A 20,863-nucleotide genomic window follows, 5' to 3' on the forward strand; every position below is an offset into this window, starting at 1 on the left:
CACCTTTACATTTGTAAACACAGCCATTACCTGCCGTAGCTGTTCAAGCATACTCCTTGGGGGGAGGAGTGTGCTTGAAAAGAGCCTTGTGGACTGTGCTGTATAGTTTCACTCACCACAAACGGTATTTGTGCTTTTGACCATTTCTCACATTTTCATGTACCCTTTATTGAGCATTGGTCATGTGAGTTTTCATCGTCATCACACTATTGTACGCCCAGCTTGCTTTCAAGTGAGAGATTATCACGTTTCTGTTTCCACAAAGGCAAGAAGGAAAGCATAATCAAGTATTTCAAATGAGAGATAATTACATTCCTTTTGACCTGGGAACAGAAAAGCAAAATCAATTTAATGTTCCTCACTTCCTAATATGGTGCAACAAGGTTCACAGTCCTCAATGTTTTTAGTAAAAAAAAAAAAAATTAAAAAACACCTTACTAACAGGGTGGAATGGAACATAACAGAGTGGAACAGAATATAACAGGGTGGAAAATATTTGTTCCCAATTCCAAATAAAAACGCTTCAATGGCCAGATGATCAGCAATGAATAAAGATATTTCTACAGTGATCCAGATTTTTTGTTTGTTGTTTTTTTTGTTTTACATTTTAGATTTTGTAAGAGATGGGTGTGTTTTAAACAACAGCAGTTTTTTTTTTTTTTTTTTTTTTTTTTTTTTTTTTTTTTTTTTTTTTTTTTTTTTTTTTTTTTTTTTTTTTTTTTTTTTTTTTTTTTTTTTTTTTTTATTTTTATCCGTGACTTTAATCGATAATTATTATCATTATCCAGTGTATAAAAATGTTGGTGTAAAAACGCCAAAGATAGATAAGCATGATGCTGAACTTCGTGGTCTTAGCTCCTGGTTTGGTGTGTCTTGTTCTGTTTATTATCATTCTGAAAGGTATACCAAGTTGTGGGCTGCATATATGCAGCCCACAACTTGAACAAAGGCTAAATTCCTCAACATTCGCACTTGCTCCATAAAATTACCATCTCCAAGGCTCCTCCACCACCACTTTGACTATGGATTGATAAGTAAATGAGCCGCAGTTTTGTAATTGTTGCATTGTCAAAACAGTTCTGTTAGTGTTGTCACACAAAATTCAGTAGACTAGTTGGTTCCTATGCAGTGAATTTACATGTTATTACAAAAATACACAATAATAAAATAGGCAAGTGGCAAGATTAGAATAATGTTATAAGTTCTGCGCAAAGACTCCTTTTTCATTTTCCAAAACAAAACTGACATAAACAATCTTGAAAAAAATGTGCACGTAGGCTATGAGGAAAGAATGAATGCAATGAAGTAGGGACTGGTTGAATAAACACGGTTTAACTGGACGCCTAAGCGAGCGCGTTGCAGGATGGCTCCAGATTTTATTGTCAAATGGTTCCAGGTCAACCAAGTCCGAACTGCTTAGAGCAGAGTCCTGCACGGTTCCGTTTTGCTACGCATACCTGCTCTAACCCGTTAGAATGACTCCCGAACCCGACTCGTCACCAATGTATTTATTCCATTTAAATCCGAACCAGACTGATGTTTAACCCGCGACCCGAGCCATTAACGCATCATTGCCATGCTGCACCGCTTCTTTTCATTATTATAGCCTATTGTTGTTTTATCATTGTGTTAATCTAAAACACATAGATAGCCTATGAATGTTTATTTTAAGCTTGCTCAACATTTTTAAAACAGCTTTATATTCCTCTGACTGAACCATTTCAGAGTGAAGACTAAACCAGACCAGTGTGTTTTATTTTGCCACTGAGAGGGTATTTATAATAGGCTACTCGGAGATTGCTGTGCTTTAACAAAATGTAATCCACCTTTCCTGGCAGCAGCTGTGTTCTCCGTTCCTGGACTACAAATCCGGCGGCAGAAAACTCTGCTGCGCAAATACCAGCGTAAAATAAACTTTCATATATTTTCTCTGTGTTGTTGTAGTATATTCAGATGATAAAACAACAATATAATAAAAAAGAAGACTTGGAAGGAGGAACAGCGGTGCAGTAGGCTATGGCACACGTTAACGTTAAAAAGCACACTGCTTGTTGTAAATACTTGGTTTATGCTTTAAGAGGTAAATATTTTGGTTAACATGTTGAAGAAATATCGTTGTTTCTTTTTTCATCTCTTGCTATGCTATTGAATTTGGCAACATTAACATGGAAATTCACTGCATTAGGACCGACTAGCCTACTGAATTTCTGGTAGCATGACAACACAAACTGGACTCGTTTGACCACTCTTACCCAATGTGCAACAATCACAAAACTGGGTCACTTGTTCAGCTGCCTCATTGCGGCTCATTTACGTATCAATCCACAGTCAAAGTGGTGGTGGAGGAGCCTAAGAGATGGTAATTTTCTGGAGCAAGTGCGAATGTTGAAGAAGGCGCATGTTCAAGTTGGGGGCTGCATACAGTACCTTTTGGAATGGTAATCAGAGCGTGTCGGGGAATAGCCCACCTGGAGGGGTGACGTAATCGGGATTCCCGGCGAGCAGGAAGTCGCAGCACAGCGAGTGTTGGATGTCCCCCCGCGATTAGACACATTGAAGTGGAAGAAATTATCTCCGATCCTGCGTGGGGCTTTTATCTGTCGCCCTGTCTTCTTATGGAGGTGAAATAAATAATATGAGAATAAAATAACCCTTCCTAGCTACCTCAAACAGATTCTGTGTTGCTTGATCCAAATCTGATTTGTCTATGTTAATAATGCTAATATTAAAAGATTAATCAGTATGATAAATACATCCTATTGAGAATAGAGCTAGGGGCTGTGATCCAGTATTTGAAAGGTTTTATTAACCTACTAGCATTCATTTCTGAATAAAACAATTGGCAGCGCACAAGCATGTTACAATTTCACATTCCACGTCAAAATGATTATGTATTAAGTTTTATGCATTTTTATGAATTGTGACTGGCCATCAGAGGTGCTTTGAGTGGCGCCTCTGCCGGTCAGTGTAAATTCAGTATTTGTGATTTATTTCACCACCGCCTATCCAACCTCCTAATGAGTATTTTGCAGCCAGTCGGCGAGGTATATACTCCTGCATTTGTCTATAAAACCTGCAGTTTGTGTCTGATGTTGTTGCCAATGTCTAAGGAATAATAAATATCAGTGGTTTTTAGAAACATAAAATAATAACCATTTACTCTACAGACTGGATTAGAATTTGAATGAACAGTGAACTCAGTAACACACTGTTCAAGAATAACACGAATGAAACAACTATGTGAACACTGTGTGTTTGTCTTGTTATGCAGCTGCACATGCACTGTAAGCTCTTAACAAATTCCCCCATCGGGACAAACAAGGTATCTAATTCTGTCTGATCAAGTCAATTTATCTTCCCACACCATGTAGCTGAACATGACTCACTTGTGACCTAAACCATCTTTGTGAGCCATTTAACATGCAGATTTATGCATCATGTGTTGGCGTATGTTTCTGTAAAGCCTCAGTTGCTGATGGCATGCTGCTACTGCTAAGCAGCCAATGTAAACAAGGTGTAAAGCTGCTCAGCATGGATTTTTTGTGTGTGTCCATGTTTACAAGTGGCATGTGTATCTCAAGGACAAATATTACAACACATGCTGTGGTGTGTAGGTATGGCATAGTATTGTAATATTCCTCTTTGTAGTAAAGCCCCCGTCAGCACTTTGGTCTCACTTTAGCCAATGTCCTGGTTGGAGCTACGGCAGGGCAGCAGGGACACTGCACATTAAAACAGCCACAGATGAAATATGAAGCATCCCAATCATATCTAGATCTACTGAATGGCCTATCTTGTTAACAGCCCCAAATGATATATGAGTTGAGACTTATCTATGCAGGAGCCAGCAGCCAGCATGTCTGTATAATTATAAGCAACAGTGAGATAAATAACAAGGTGACCTCGTCTCGCCTGGGTGCAGCCTCTTGATTCACTGTGTTGTAAGACTCCAGTGAAATATGAGGTGCATCTCATCTTATCAGTCGCCATCATACTGAATTGTTGTATTTTTAGCAATATACTTTTATCCAACTGGAGGTGACAGTTCAGTCTGCAGGAAGGTATCTCATCTTTCATTTACAACAGATTTACATTACATTTGCCTCTGAATATTTCAGCTCTTCAAAGCAAATCACTAATGCAGCCATCATGTCTTGAAGTTGCTGTTTTAGTTTGCCCACTTTAGATAAAAATCTGCATAAAAACTTTCAACCCCTGAAAATCTTTTTTTTTTTTTACATAAAATTAGCAAATTATCTTTCTCTTACAGATTGACCAAAACAGCAAAGAAGACTTCAACCTTTCATCTGAAGGGGAATTCAGTGGCATCAAGTCACTGGTTTTGGGCAAAGTGCACGGTAAGTGGACGAACTAAAAGTAGAAAGAAAGCTTTTGTTTTAATTAGGATCAGATTTATTTGAATAAAAAGGTGAAGCGTTTGGCCTTGGTCCACACTGTGCTTTATATTAAGGAATATAAACCTATTATCACAGAACCGATTATTCAGATTATCAGGAAGAAAAGTCTGAAGCAAAATGTAAAAACAATGAGGTGCATTTACTCATATTAATTGTTTTTTTTATTAAAGGTTTGGCTTTAAATCTTCAACAGTAACTTAAGTTTCATTAATTAGCCTCTGGTATCTTTGTTTTTAACTAATCCAGATATTTTACTGTTGCTCAAGACATATATATATCGCATATACACATATATATATATATATATATATATATATATATATATATATATATATATATATATATATATATAATTTTGGCCAGTAAACAACAGAAAATGTTAACAATGACCATTTAAGCAACTGTAAACTCATGTAACTAAGCATTTTCCCATATATGTTTTAATATACCTGATATTTCTACAGAAAAAAAGCTCTTTCATTTTTTTTTTTTTTTTGTATTTTTTTTTTGTGGATGTCCCACAGAATTGTTGTCTTTTTTTCCTCCTTCAAACTAGGAAGGTCTTTGTCACTTCTCAAAGCATTTTTAGTCTTAAAGCAGTGTTACTGAAATTTGGCAGATTTACACACTTTAGCATCCCCTAGCAAAAGCTAATTCAGCATTTATCTTGTGTCCTATCTCTTCTCTGGGATCTCTCCAGCCATTAAAAGTCAGCCCAAGGTTGACTCTTGTCTTATCTCTTATTCTGTTTCTCTTTCTATTCTTCATTTTCACTGATAAGGTCCACTTGAGTTTCTTAGTTGAAACATTTGAAATAGCCAATATGTTGATATTTAGCTGCTGGCATGTGGCGTGGTACCGTAAAACAAAACGTGGCTGTCATGTGAAGCCACAGGCTGAAAGCAAAAGTTGTGAGTGCAGTTTCTCAGCCTCAGAATGCTGCAGGGCAATGACAGCTCCAGGAATCTGCATAATGAATGTCAGTGTGCCATACAGACTCAGAAGAGGTTAGAAAGTTATGTAGTATTTCCCCAGCATACTGTGCTTTAATTATACATACAAATGTTTAAACCAGGGTGCTCTGGCTTTCTCTCACCTCCTAAAGACATGCATTTTAGGTTAATTGGTCACTCTAAATTCTCCCTAGTAGTGAATTTGAATGGTTGTTTGTCTCTCTATGTCGGCCCTGCGATGGACTGGTTACCTGTCCAGGGTGTACCCTGCCTCTCACCTGTTAATTGCTGAGTTAGGCTGTAGCTTCCCCGCGAATCTTAATGGATGAAGCGGACAGAGAATGAACGAATGATTAAAATTACATCAAATTATCCCACCGCTGTTCTGTGTGTCCATCCATTCATTTGACTGAAGACATTCAGACTTGTGCTGTTTTAAAGGTGACTTTGTCAAATGGTTGTGGAAGAATGTTCAGGAAAAGCAGGAAGTACAAACACTGATCATTTGCCTTAAGTAACACTAGAGAAGTATGTATACTTTTTAAGTATCTGCTTGTGAATTATTTTGGAGCTCGTTGACATTCAGTTTGCACATTGCTAGGCCTGAAACTACCCCAATGTGCCCATGTGTTGAGATATAACAGATCATAACTTCGGTTTACAGCTAGACATGCTTTATGGTACCACATGGTGTTCCAAAAACTAGATAACAAAACACTTTCACCATAGTAAATAAAGTAAGAAAAGAAAAAAATAACATCTTTCTAAAATAAAGCTGAAAAGAAAGTGCAACATGAGGCAAGGGGACTAAAAACATTGGAATAAGAGGATGTGAGGAAAAAGAAATAAAGATTAACAGATTGGATTTTACTGCTGGAAAGCACTCAGAGGAGACAACAGACGAATGCAGGGTTAGATATGTTGTTGCTATCTGTAAGTAATAACTGATTAGCTCTTATGTTCATCTGTTCTGAGGGGACTGTGGTTTATTCCTATCATAAAATATGTTTTTATTCCCCAGTCATCTACTTAAACTAATGGAACAAAAATTACTCAAAATTACAATTCAACATTACAGCTCTCAGAGAGAAGTCAAACAAGGTGGCGACACCAAAGAGAAATATTCGGGGAGCCCAAGAGAAATAAGGATAGCCTAACTTTCTTATCGTTCCTTTAGAAAACAATAATGTAAAATGTGTGAATGTGGTTTTTCTATTCATCATTTTAAAATATTGGCCAAACATAAATACACTTAATTCTTCTTATTGAAATTCCTCTAAATCTTTGTTACACATATTGTCAGTCAGTGAATAAGTCAGGCTTCTATGAAAATGAGACACTTGGGAGAATTTTGAAATATAATGACTAATCTTGTCCTCATCATCAGACTGGGGTACAATTTAAAGAAAAAATCCTGCTTTGATTAACATTTCTGCTTCCACCCAAATGAAAAAATATAATGGTGAGTAAATATTAACCTTAGAATATTGAGGTCAGTCAACACCGATGCCATTAATCCTGCTCTAAAGATTTACTTCTACTTTCACCATATTTGATCCAATTGAAACGAAGCACAACGGTGCAGCATCTCTTTTTATCATAGCTGCCTCTGGCACACTCTTCAGTGAATGAGACAAACCCAGCAGCCTCCAGAAAACACTGCAGGTTTGCATTTTACTAACAGAATCTGGTTCTACTACAAGGACCCCCAGTTCAATAATTGCTGTCTTTATGTGGTTATAATGTGTAGTTGTGATTAAAACCTTCTTGTGTGGTCTCCTTGGAGGTTGTAGTTTGTGTGGCTGTTCAATAAAATAAAACTGAACCTCAAAGATTGGTTTTCCATCCTTTAATTATTCAATAAAACTTAACATTTCAACAGATATTTCTAACATTTTGTCCATCATGAGATTAAAAGAAGAAACCAGAAATGCCATAAGGGACAACAACAAAGGTAGGATTGTATTAGAGGTCTACCCAGTCCTGTTTACATTAATTCTGTTCCTAACACAGATTTTAAGCCTGGGAAGGAAAATTAAACTCATCACCCTCAGGGAGGGTTGCACCATATTTCGTTGAGCTCCAGTGTGTACTCCTGGACAGGACTGGTTACCGTGTTGAGGTTAGACAGTAATTGGCTCTGTCATGACTTATTCATGCTCTCACTGAGCGGCTCCATCAGAGGGGATTGAGGTGTAAGCTGTTAATAACACGAGGGGCTAAAAGCCTGCAGACATCAGCCACAGCAGCACTCCCAGTTTGATAGACAACACACTGGCTATTAATAGTAAACCACGAGTCATCTTGTTTTAAAAGACAATGCCAGGTGTTAACATAAATATCTGGAATAAACCATTGAAAACCTAAATGTTAAACAAAATATACCCAGTATTTTTTTCTTTTACACTGGAAGTATCAGCAAACATAATTACTTTACTTAAATGATTAAGGAAAAAAAGTAAAATCTTATTTGCTTTCTGTTTATATACAGTTATGTGAAAAAGAAAAATGACCACATGTACTCGCTAACATTTTATATATCAGAACAGAATAAAAAATTAATCTAGTTCTCACAAGTTTAAACAGTCTCATATAAAAAAACAATGCAGCACAGCATCATTATTAATTCACAAAAATAAAGCTAAAATATGTTGCTAGAAAAACTATGTACACCCTTACTGATTGGATATGAATTATGTTGGATAAGTATGAGCTAGGTGCTGCTTCTCAAATGCTTATGATTGACTGACCATTATCAGGTGTGAGTGTCTCTATAAATGCAGATGTTTTGACAGTTTGCTGGTCTGGATCATGAGTGTTTGTCAACACAGTGCCAAGGAGGAAAGACACCAACAGAGATCTTGCAGAATCAATTATTGCTGCCTATTGATCTGAATAGACAGGCCATTTACAAACAGTTTGGAGCACATAAATCTACAATTAGATAGATTATTTGGGGAGTGGTGGCCTAGTGGTTAGAGAGGTGGATTTGGGGATGGAAGATGGCAGATTAAAGTCCCCACATTGGCAAAAAAGTTTGGGGTTTGGAGCTGGACGAAGTTTAGGTGCCTGTTCCAGAAAAGAGGTTCAACCAGTTCTGAATCTAAAAAGAAACTCTAGGTTAACTCACACTGAGCTGAGAAGTTTATTTTAACAGTTTCAAATCAGCTGCTTTGGGTTGGTTCCATCAACTATGAGTATCTTTACTCACAATAAAGAGCCATTCTCATTGGAGCTCCAATACCTAGAGTCACCATGACAACCGCTGACTAAAAGCTGCCTGATATTTCACCCCAGTGGAGGAAGTTCTCATAGCAGTATATGAGGAATATGAAAAGGTATTCAAAAAAACTCTGATCTGCTGCTTCTCTCTTAAAAGAAAATGGCCGCACAAGTTATGTTTGCAGAGCTGCATCTGAACAAAACGCCTTGTGGTTGTCTGTGGGACAGACCAGACCAAAGTGGAGATGCGTGGTGCTAACCCTACCAACTGTAGGGTGGTGGAGAGTTGATGATTTGGGTTTGTTTTTCGGCCACAGGACCTGGACACCTTGAAGCCTTTAAGTGGACCATCAACTTCTCTGTACATCAAAGTATTTGTGAGTCAGTTGTTAAGGCATCTGTCTGACAGCTACAACTTGAGTGAAATTGGGTCATACAACAGAACATTAAACCCAAACACAGCAGCAAATCTACAGCAGAATGACGGACAAAGAAAAGCATCAAGCGGTTGCAGTGGTCCAGTGAAAGTTCAGACCTCAACCAGACTGAAATCCTGTGGTGGGAGAGAATTGTGCAAAAAGAAATGCTGCAAACCTCAATGAACTGAAGCCACGTTGTAAAGAAGAATTAAACAAACTTCCTTGTGAGACTGATTCAGTTCAAGTTTTTGTTTAGGTTTAGTTTTCCACACATTGGTTCTGCAATTATGTCTTGATACGTAAAACCTTAGAGTAAAAGGATGATATACTTCTTTTTTCACATGATTCTATATCCTGTCAAGACCCATTGTGTTTCTGATATGAGGCTCCAGTATGTTGTTACATGGCAGGTTTTAACCTCATCATGTCAACATGTGACCTGTCATCCACCCAGAGGAGGCAGAGAGTCAGATCAGGATCAGAAAAGCAGCAGCAAAGTGGATTTTCTGGTATTTCCGCCAAACCCCATCATCCATCAGTCTAACTAATGGACCCAGAAGGAATACAGAGAGACTGAGAGGCAGAGATGTGATGTAGTGAGTGGTGCATCAGGTAGAAGCTGCTTACAGGCTGCAGCGATGTTTCCTGCTGCACTCATCAACATGTAGATGTGTCCTGGTAAAACCACTGTCACCTCTCAGACATCTGATCAGACACTGATGCAGCTGCTTACTTCGCTAACGTCGGCTTTCACAGCTGCTGTTTACGCTGCCATGAAGGAGTGCAGATGAATGATGAAGGGACTCAAGTCAGTAAAATGAACACATACAGGGGGAGAGAGTGCATATATATATCTTACAAAGTGATGGATGTAGATTTTAAAGCTGGATAGTAGTTTGTCTGCTGTGTTGAAGGTGTGTGAGGTTTTGTGTGTGTTAATTAAAACCAATGAGGTGTCTCCATGTTGTCCCACTCTGATAACTCACTAATATAATGCAGAATCACTGAACTTGTTGGTGGGTGACATGATTTATTCCAAATAATACTGCTGTTTGAGAGAAACTAAACCATGCTTTGGAAAAGGACTGAACATTTCTGTATTTTGTTAACTTTTGGGAAATAAAATCTTTTCTTTGTTTTGTTTTTTTGCTCAGATTTAGATGAGAACATTAATATTATTTTCATTTCTGTGGTAAAAAATAAAAAGGGGGCCAGTACCAAACCGTAGCATTGTTTCTAATGTAATGTTGCCATACAGTTTAAATTACTTTAGATTTTATTGGCCTGAAAATACTTTCACTGGTGATTTTGTTGGTGAATTCCACCAATTTTAAAGGTAAGGAAACTGTACATATAGAGCACATTTCATGAAAGGAATTTAGTGTGTTTTGCCCAATAGAAAGAAGGTGTGCAAAAATCATAATAAAATTTATACAATTATATAAAATAACTAAATTAAAATTATTTAAAGCAAGTCTTAATAAGTAAAAAGATACGGTGCAGAATTTTATGCATAGATGCATGAGAAACTAAATCTGGATTTAAGGGTTTATCTGGTGAAAGTTTAATCTCCACTGGCAGTTTGTTCCATTTTTTTGCAGAATAAAAGCTAAATGCTGCTTCTCCATGTTTAGTCTGGAGTCTGGTAGAGTTATAAAATCTGTTCTGTGACAGACTGGTAACCAGTGTAAAGATTTTAAACTGGTGCAATGTGTTCAGATCTCTTAGTCCTGGTTAAAACTCTACAGCAGCATCTAAATGAGCTGCAGATGTTATGCTGTTTTTTTGGAAGTCCAGTTAAAAGACCGTTACAGTAGTCCGGCCTACTGGAGATGAATGCATGGATGAGTTTCTCCTGGTCTTTCTGTGAGACTGAGCTGGTCTTAGTGAAAGGCAGATCTGAGTCTACTAACACACCAAGATTACAAACTTGGTGTTTTTAAAAACAGAACCTCAAAAACTATATCTATTTTCAATTTTCAGGGCCTGATGATTTGGATTCAGACCTGGTCCGGCTCGGGTCTCTTGGTTTCGTGGGCTGTTTGTCTGTGGTTCAGTTCAACTCCATCAACCCTCTGAAAGCAGCTCTGCTCCATCCGGACACCAGCCCTGTGGTCATCTCCGGACCCTTTGTTCAGTCCAACTGCGGATCTCTGGCTTCAGCCAATCCCTACGCAGCAGAGAATACGCACCACCTCTCAGGTAAGAGGGGAGGGGCTAAGTTTGAATGGGAGTGTTTTGGTTTTATGAGGCATGAAGAGTTTATCCTGTGGCTGTAAGGAGGAGAAAATAGATCTCCGGTCCGAGCGGGCCACAGTTATGCAGGTTTTACATGTTTTCCAGCTCCAACACACCTAATTCAAATTAAATTGATCACTTTTGAACAGATACTCTATTTCAGGTGTTCTGCAACAGGAAACATCCCAAACCTGAAGTAGCCCTCGAGGACTGACTTTAGACTTTAGACCATTTTCCAGGGATTCAGTTTGTTGGCGACAAAGTGGCTTGTGTTGATTTTCTACTGTTCTCCTAAAAATAACCAAGAAAAAACTTAAAACTCTGCAGCTAATTGCTCCAAAACTCTAGAATCCATTGTGTATGTGTCAAAATTTAGTGTCAAAGATTACCTTTCTATAGATTTTATATCTATATGATCTCACAGCTGCTAGTGTTGACTTTGTCAGATGCTTAAATCAGTGAAAACAATGTCAGATATTAAGATATTTTTGCAAGGAAACTGTGACTATATAAAATTGTGATTATAAACCTGTCCTATAAAAATGTTGTATAAACGCTGCAAAAGTCTAATCTTTGCATGGATTATTTCCAGATTTGGGAATTTGTAAACAGAGCATTACATGGAGTAAAATACTTTGCCTGATCAGTAATTATTAGACTGCCAGATTAGGTGTTGAAATTTCTCAGACAAGTCACGTTAGTTGTTTAACGTTCAAATTTTGGTAATTAAAAGAAAAAAGAAACCATAATCATCATAATCATATTTTGTTTAAGTCTTATTCCAGATAACTTGTGTTACATAATAAGAGGGGTTTGTAAATTATGTAGCATGCAGAAATCTTCCACCCAGAATTTATTTTCACAGGAAAGAGGACATGTTTGTTCTTCTTCAAGAAATGAGGAGAGTTTGTCATATTGTCTGCTGAGTGCATTACAGTTTGAATGTTTCTTGATCTCCATGGTTGTGAGGAAAATAATGGGCAGTAGTGGCTCAACAAGGGTTTTTAGCCCCAGGTCAAAGCTGTAAACATGTTTCACAGATAAAAAAAAAAAAAAATAAGAAAGGTGTGTTTTTCTTTTTTGCTCCCTTGAATCAGAAAAGGTGTTGAATTTCACTGCAGGTAAGTGATGTGTTTATATTCACTGAGAAAACATGAAATAATCTTGATGCTAGAAATGTTGATGCTGCTCTCTGAGCAATGATTTCCTACCCTTTTTAGATATAAAGTTACAGTAAATGTGGGATAGTTCGCAGGCTAAAACACTACTAAAATTAAATGTCAGTGTCTGGGTCTCTTTTTGTGCATATTAGTTTCTGTGCAGCTATTCTCTGTGGGAGCTGCTGGTTCATCCTGTATTATGAGCTCATTAAGCATGTACACCTTGTTGAGGAGCTGAATGACAAAGTGCTTGATAAGATAATTAATTTGGAGCATAGACAGGGAGTTTCCACTGACATTTCTTTCCTTCAGTCTTGCATTCATCCAGTTTTATGTTCATTTAATAGTCCTCTGAACTGCTGCTCTTACATTTGTGCCTGAAAAACAAAGCTGTGATTGGGTCTCTAAGGGCCTTTGTTCACCGAGTCTATGTATTAGTTATGTGTTCTAGCACTTTTACAAAAATACAGGTTTACATTATGTCCGTCATATTTACATATTTACACTAAGTTTTCAGAAGACGTAAGGTTTTCTGCATCAATCAAATGGTTTTTGCTACCATACAAACATACATCTATTTTCTTCTTTCTAATTAAAGTGTTGCAGAGGCAACCCTCCCCCTCCCCCCTCCTCAGCGTTAATCTCCAGGTCTTCCTGGTCTTCCAGGTCAGAAGGGATAAATAATCCCTTAAATGTAATCTGGGTTGGCCACAGGGGGTCTTCTTTCAGTTGGTTGTACCCAAAAACACTTATAAATGTAGGCAACCAAGAGGCATCAGTATCAGATGCCTGAATCACCTCAGCTCACTCCTTTCATGACAGAGCAGCTTTAATTTGTGCCCCTCTATCTCTACGGCGGCATCCAGCCACCCTCCGAAGGAAACCAGTTTCAGCCACTTGTGTCTGTGACCTCATTCTTTTGGTCTCTCTCCAAACCTTGTTATCGTAGGTGAGGATTGAAGTGTAGATGGATCAGTAAATCAATATTTTTGCATTTTTGGCTCATTTCCGTCCTCAATACAACGGATCAGCTCATCTTTCTCATCACTTCTGATCAAGCCAGTATGTGTCTGCCATTACAACTGAAGTCATTTATACATTTTAAACATTTTTATGACACCTCAAAATGCTTGAAGCCTACCTTTTGTCCTGCAGATAATGAAAATATAAGTAAGAGAAAGCCTTGGGTCATACATCCATCCTTTTTTCACAACATAATTCTAATTTGGTTTTCTGGTCTGGTCTTGACACATCCTACATGCTCCTTATTATCTGTTTTTTCAGCTCTGACCTGTTTATATCTTCTCATTTTCCCAACTCTCTTCGTCTATTTTCTTTACATGATTAAAATCAAATTTTCCTAGTTTAGTTTTTTATCTTCTGTCCATTTTTCTCTCTTCTTTCCTCTGCATTTCCTTCTATCTCTGCTGTAGACCAGTCTGGTTCAGTGGGTTCAGGACAACCTTTAGTCAATGCCATGAAGACGGACTCAGCTCTTATTGGAGGTACTGTTTGATCATCTTTCACTTTATTTCTATTGAATTCTTTTAAATGAGTTCTAGATTTTCCTTAATATCTCAGCAAACTATAGATTCTGTTACAGTGCTGCGATGGTGAAGATATTCCTTTTAAAGTACATTTAATTTATTCCTCCTTTCCCTTAGACTGATACAAAAGGAAGATTGAAATTGTTCCTATGAAAGTGCGAGTCGAGTAATTTAAAATTGCCTGAATCCTTGTGACTTTGTGTCAGCACACAAAAGATGGCTGAATTAATTAAAGCTCTGCTGAAATGATAGTGAAACTTTCACTGTTATCTTCAGATACGTCAAAGTTTTAAAACCAGAGTAATATAGTGAGAAATTGATTTTAGCCATATTTTGGAATTCCAACCAGATAAAAGTTTTTATTAATAAAGAATGAGCTGAACAGAAGAGTACAGCAGAGTCTGAATGTGTGAAATTCTTTTACTGTGTGGTGAAGTTAGATTAGTGGAACAACCAGACCGCAGGGAAAAACGAGCTGACTTAACCGAGACCTTCTGCGAGACTGTGACTGCAGGGATTTGCAAGTGCATGAACTTAGCAGAATCCACATTTTCAGATATTATAGGACAGTTTCTCTAGACAATATGTACCAATGTTCCTATGAATATAGATTTTTACATTACTGGTAAGATATTTTTTAACCTTTCCATTAAATGAAAATATTTCTCACTGAGTTCTGCAAGTCACGAAAAACTATTGCGTAGAGTAAAACATATTATTGCTGAAAGTGTCAACAATTTTATGTTGCTATGGCAACTTGTCCAGCTCTGATGGCCATACTTGCATAAAAACTGATGCTTAAAGAGTACCTGGCATGCTGAAACCTGATACAGAGGAGTCTTCAAGCATCAGATTGATAAAATTCTTTAAGTCTGGCCAATATGACGAGAGCAAAATATCTACATCATTGTGAGACATTAGACATGTATGTTGTAAGGGATGTAGCATGTTGTCAAGAATTAATTTAATTATTTAAATAATTTTAATAAGAAATAATATAAGTGCAGGCTATATGCAATCCCAAATACAAAAAATGTGAATGTTGTGTAAGATATAAACAAAATTGTTATAAGCCAATATTTTATTCAAAATAGAAAAGAGAAAGCATCAAGCCAAATATTTAAAAAAAAATACATATTATTTCATGCAAAAATAATGCAGCAGCCTTTTATGTGGACCCACAGTAAGTAGACATAAATGGCTCATTCTAAGAGAATAAAAACATGTTTTTTAGTAAAGTGATACCGATAGAAACACAGTTTAAATTATACATTATATTTTTCTTTAATTTACCTTTGATGTTGTATCCCGCTGCCCCTTTAAAGTGCAGCTAGTCAGAAAAGAAAAGTGCACATGCGTTGTTCATCTCCTTCATTCTCCTGTGCTAACAAAAAGAATTGAGGGCAGTGTATGCAATTTATTCATTTCCCTGACGGCCTGAGGGAAGAAACTGTTGCACAGTTTGGATGTCCTGGCCTGAAAACTCTGGAGTCTCCTACTAGAAGGAAGGAGCACAAAGAGATAGTGAAGTTGTTACTAAAGAGGAGAGGGACCATTGAGCTTGCTATTCATTCTTAATTCAAATGCTTTGGTCTCTGATGGTATGTATATTTAAGCAAGGCAATCCTAAACCACATTCTGCTTCTATCATAGCATGGCTTCACAGATGTAGACTGCAGTCCAGATGTTCCACTAACTGAAAACAATTAAAGAAATAGAAAATATAATAAAGAGCTGGGACTGTTAAGCAGTTTCAATCCTATTTCGGACAACAATGAGACAGTTCCCAGATGCTACACAGCTGTAAACATGACCCAGTTTGAATTTTGGGGGTATGTTGCTGCCATCAAATTCCAGATGAGCTGTTTTCATGAAATACTTTCATCATTAGGTATGTTTTCTGTGTTCTATTATGCATAAAATGTTGGTTTATGCGATTTGTAAAGCTTTTAATTCTGTCATTATTTACATTTTACACAGCATCCAGGCTTTTTCCAAACTGAGGCTGTGCATATTTGCTTTAGTAACTTAAATGTGACTATGTCAGCGTAAATGTCTTGTACTTTGCAGGTGTTATAGCTGTTGTCATCTTTGTGGTTGTGACCGTCCTGGCCATAACTGGCAGATTCCTGTACCGAAGAAAAGAGACATATAGAAACCAAGAAGTGAAGGGAATGAAGCGGGAAGACAGCCAAGATTTCCATTACAACAACCAGGCTGACTCCCAGAATGTCTCCAGTGAAAACCCAAAAGAGTTTTTCATGTAACCGGTGGCTTGACACGCTGCTGTTTTTTCTGTGAGGAGGCTGCAGACGGGAGTGTCCGGCCACGCCTCAGGACTTTACACTGCACTATGAGCCAGTCACACACTTTAATGGACACTGTGGCTCCATGCAATATAGAACGCAAACAAGAAACAGTGCAGACAGGTTTGACTTTTACTGTATATTGTGTATAAGCTGATTCAAACAGACAAGAGTGCAGGAAGGTGCTGCGCTGGAAGGTGTTCAGTCCTTGTTTGAACAACTGTAAATATTAAAAAATGTAAATGTTGGAGTCATGTCACTCTGTTTTAGTGAAAACTTGTTTTATGGTTTGATTTAAATTAATTTCTTTATTTCAGTGAAACAGGGTGTTTGGTGTGATTTGCAGATGATGCTTTTCTATTAGATATAATGAATGTTTGCTTTGTTTAAAGGAGACTGTTCTTCCTCCAGTGCGGCCCTCCAGAAGGCCACTTTTGGTGTTTGCACAAGTGTAAAACTTGTGAGCAGCTTTGGAGGAATAACAGAATGCACTCATTCAAGAATTTTAAAACCTTAAACATCAGAAAGTTTTTCAAGTGTCCATCTTAAAAACTGAAAAAAAAAACTTCAAAATCAGAGTAACATCACACTTAAAAAAAAAAAAAATCAAACTGATCATTTTTTTTTTACCCCAGTCAGAGACGCTAAGGAGATTTTTAAATGAAGAGGTTTGCTTTAATTATAACTTCAAAATAAGGTTTACAAATCTGTTCTCAAAATTCTCAATTGCAAAGGTCTGTGGAGTAACATTAGAGGCTTATCAAAGTATGTTTAGGCTACTTCCTTTCTTTTATCCTGACTATCACCATGGTAACTTGAGCTGAAAGCATAACCTACTCCCATAGACGTTATACCCAGTTTAGGATTTTAATGTGCTGTAGAAAGTTTTGACTTCTAACTGATTCTATTCTTAAAGCCCTACATTTTCAAACTTCAGCGCCCCCTAGTGGAGGCTAATTTTGCATCCGTCTTGCATCCTGTCTCTTCTCTGAGCTCTCTCCAACCAGGACACATTTGTTTGGTTTGTTGGCACTGAAGGACCCATTTTCAGTCCTGGCCAATCAATGGGCCAGATTTCAAGTAATTTGCCCCCTAGTGAGCATTTGTTGTAACTACATGATGTTGCTTGCGCAGTTTTGTCTACATGAGTAAAGTGCAGAGTGGAGTTCTCTGGATTAGCCCATCCAGACTAGCCTGATGTTAACTTATCTCTTGCTTTGCTACTGATGATATCCAGTTCATTTCTTTGCTGAATCAGCCATGCTGCATGTGTAAAATCGCCAATATGTTGATATTAAGTTGCTAGCGTATGACGTGGTCCCATAAAGCAAAACACAGCTGTCATGTGATTCACCAGGCTAGAAAAAAGTTGAGAAATGCAGTTTCTCAACTTCTGAACTCTGCAGGACAATGATGACTCCAGGAATGTGCATAAATAATATCAGCATGCCATCAAAACATGCCAGAAGCAGGGAGTTTTACAGTCGGAAACTTATGTAGTGTTGCTTAAATGGAGGGAAATATTGAAAGCTAACTTATTTGTATGATTCTGTTTCAGATTCTAGCCGTAACTGTTCATCTAAATATCTCTGTTTAGTAGATTTAGTTAATGAAATGTTAGTATTTAAATCACCAGATTTAATCATGAGACAATTTTGTCAACATTAAATTATTAAAATGTTGATCCAGAGAGATAACTTGAGTATATTTTTTAAAATGTGTAAAATTTGACATTTTAAAGCTCAAATTTGTGCAGCTCTGATGTTGAGCTGCAGTTATTTTCAGCGCATTGGTCGATGTGCAAGCCAGCTGTGATGTCAAAATAGCCCCAATACCATCACCAAAACCTCTGGTGCACTTCACTCTTTGTAGTCTTTATCTGAAACAGCAGGCATCACTATAAAGAAAATGACCTCATTACAGCAGGATTTCCACTTAAGGGAGTTGTGCAGGAAGTAGGTTATGTTCCCTTCAAATGATGTCTGATGGTTTTATAACTTTGCAGTAATTGTATCTTTTTGGCTTTTTGTGGGGCATGCTGTTGCCTGTAGAGACGGACCTTCTCTCACATTCTTCCCTGTAACACTACTTTTTTTATTTCAAATTCGCTGTTTGCTACAGGACATAAAATCAGAAGATGCACGACCAGTTAAAATTACTAGTGAGTGTGGGCCACTGTTTGCAAGGTCAAGAACTGTGAACATTAACTCCACATTAGAATATTAATACAGGGTTGGATCCCAGTGAGCATGGCATTGAATAGTACTTGTGTTGACATAAACTTACACAATTTAAATGTTACTTATGATCTTTAACTCTTTTATTTAAATGACCTTTTCTAATTGATTAGGTTAAATCACAATTCAAGTGCTGTGTAGGTTGTGCAGAAGAATCGAATCACCTGTTGACTCTGACTTATATTAGAACATAAATATGGGTTAACAAAAGATTTTCTCACAGGGTTGTGCCATATTGGATAGAAAATAGTCAGTTCACCCAGATCTCTTCCTCTTTGGTAAAACACAGACAAACAATGTGGAGGAAGTTTAGTACTTTAAAAGTTTGTGCAGATAACAACCCAGTCTCATTCTAAATGGTGTAATACCTATGTTTGTCCACAGGGCGGCAAGTCAGCATTCAGTCTTCATCTGTGCCAACTTCCACTTCCACCTGTACAAGTTCTGCTCCGTTTCAAGCTAAAGCCTCATTTATGCTCGTTTACGTACGTGAATAGCTATATAGCTATGTTCAGGGCTCTAAATTAACTTTTTTTTAATCAAATTTTCCAAAACCATTTTTTTAAAGGGAAAATAATCCAGATTGTAAGTGCACCTGAACACATAAATTATACATGTTTATTTAGATAGTTTTTTTTATTTATTTTTTTTGTTTGTTTGTTTGTTTGGTTGGTTTTTTTTTTGTATTTTTTTCATAAAAATACTTGACAGCAATGTTCTCTTAATGGAACAAAGTGACTTAATAGCCTGTAACAAACCAACCTAGATGTTTACTTCATGTGCCAGATTTTTCTTCTACACGTGTCCCTTCATTCAAAAGTCTTTCCTCATTCAGCTGCAGTTTGTTCAGTTAGTATTTCATGAACATCAGGTTTACGGTGGGTTTGTTCGTAAAAATTCATGTCAGCATGTGTATTTATCATCACCAAAATTGGCTGCTGTTCTCATGGTGCAAATTCGTACAATGAGTTTGGGATTTTCTAATTTTATATGGCATTTGTAGATGCTAACAAATTTGCTGTTTTGGAGGCATCCATTTTTTCTGAGTTTTTGCAACTAGAACGCCAACTACGTAGTAATGACATCATCTACTCTCAACTGCTCGGAATTACGAGACACTTGGAATGCACCATTACTCATTCATCACCTGCCAAAGTGGCTTGAATATTTTTATTTACACTGGCCAAATTTTATTAGAACCCACATTTGGGTTTAGACGCAGGTGTTATATGTTGTCAAACAATGCGCACATACTCCATGCATCTTTTATGGTGTCTTGGTTGTTAGGCAGTGCATGCACCAGAGGGCAGTGCAGAGTTCAGAGTCACCTCTAAGTTTAGGACAGGGGTGTCCAAAGTTGGTCCTCGAGGGCCACTGTCCTGCATGTTTCCCCTGCTCCACCACACCTGGCTCAATTTAAATGGATCCAACAGCCTGTGAAGTTCTGCACAATGACTCATTAATTTGGGTCAGGTGTGTTGGAGAAGGGATGCATTGAAAACCTGCAGGATTGTGGTCCTAGAGGACTGGAGCTGGACACCCCTGGTTTAGGAGGTGACGGCAGTTTCAGACAATATAAAAAAAATGACGAAGTAGATCATAATGATGAACATTCACAGAATGAGACATAAAAAGAGGCAGCATGGTAGACGATGGTGGTCTGTGCACTCATTAAATCACATCTTGTTCTTCTGTGTTGTTCTTTCCACTGGTCGCACATTATCTATACTGTGCAACCCCCAGCAGTTTCCATTGGTACTGTCCCATTTGTTATGTCAGGCTACTCATCCATAAGCTCCCTGAGAATAGACCAAAAATCTGTCAGAATGCTCTGTTCATATGCAAATAAATCAGGCTTTAGGCTGAAACAAATTTGAGACTGAAAATTCAGCTTGATAACACAGGATCACTTTGCTAGGAGTGGAGTTTGAACCCACATGGACATTTGCACATTGGATCCAACACCTTAACCATGCCCTGGACTTAAGAGTTCACCCTTGAGTTCAGATGCCAGTTTCAGACAAAACAAAAAAATGGTGACAGTAGAGGTATTTTGTCATTTTTCTAATTCTTTTGAACATGCAAGCAAAGTACACTTCAATCACAAAATAAACTTATGGATAGTTAAAAAAATTAATTAAAACTAAATGTTTAAATGGACTTTATAAACAATTATCAAGTCTGGAAAAGAGCAGGATGAAGTAAGTCATGATGATGCACATGAATCAGAAACACACATGAAAAGAGGCATTGAAGTAGACACCGATGGTCTGCAGCCATTAAATACGCTGCAGCTTCTTCTTCTTCTATTTGTCCCTTTCACTGGACACACGTCACTTATACTGCACAACACTGCCCCTGCA

The 20,863-nt window shown here is 37.5% G+C and overlaps 1 protein-coding gene across 5 annotated transcripts in view; it reads left to right on the forward strand.

Annotated features, from left to right (window-relative positions):
* LOC121644890 (contactin-associated protein-like 4) overlaps positions 1-16,772 on the forward strand; it is a 183,648-nt gene extending 166,876 nt beyond the window's left edge. For all 5 annotated transcript variants that reach the window (XM_041993137.1, XM_041993139.1, XM_041993138.1 and 2 more), the window contains 4 exons: positions 4,271-4,358; positions 10,996-11,214; positions 13,844-13,915; positions 16,028-16,772. In XM_041993137.1, coding sequence (XP_041849071.1) covers positions 4,271-4,358; positions 10,996-11,214; positions 13,844-13,915; positions 16,028-16,224 — 576 coding nt within the window. In that variant the 3' untranslated portion in view covers positions 16,225-16,772. The remainder of the gene's footprint in view (positions 1-4,270; positions 4,359-10,995; positions 11,215-13,843; positions 13,916-16,027) is intronic.
* The last annotated feature ends 4,091 nt before the right edge of the window (positions 16,773-20,863 follow it).

The sequence above is a fragment of the Melanotaenia boesemani genome, chromosome 8 (genome assembly GCF_017639745.1).
Source record: "Melanotaenia boesemani isolate fMelBoe1 chromosome 8, fMelBoe1.pri, whole genome shotgun sequence".
Taxonomy (NCBI): domain Eukaryota; kingdom Metazoa; phylum Chordata; class Actinopteri; order Atheriniformes; family Melanotaeniidae; genus Melanotaenia; species Melanotaenia boesemani.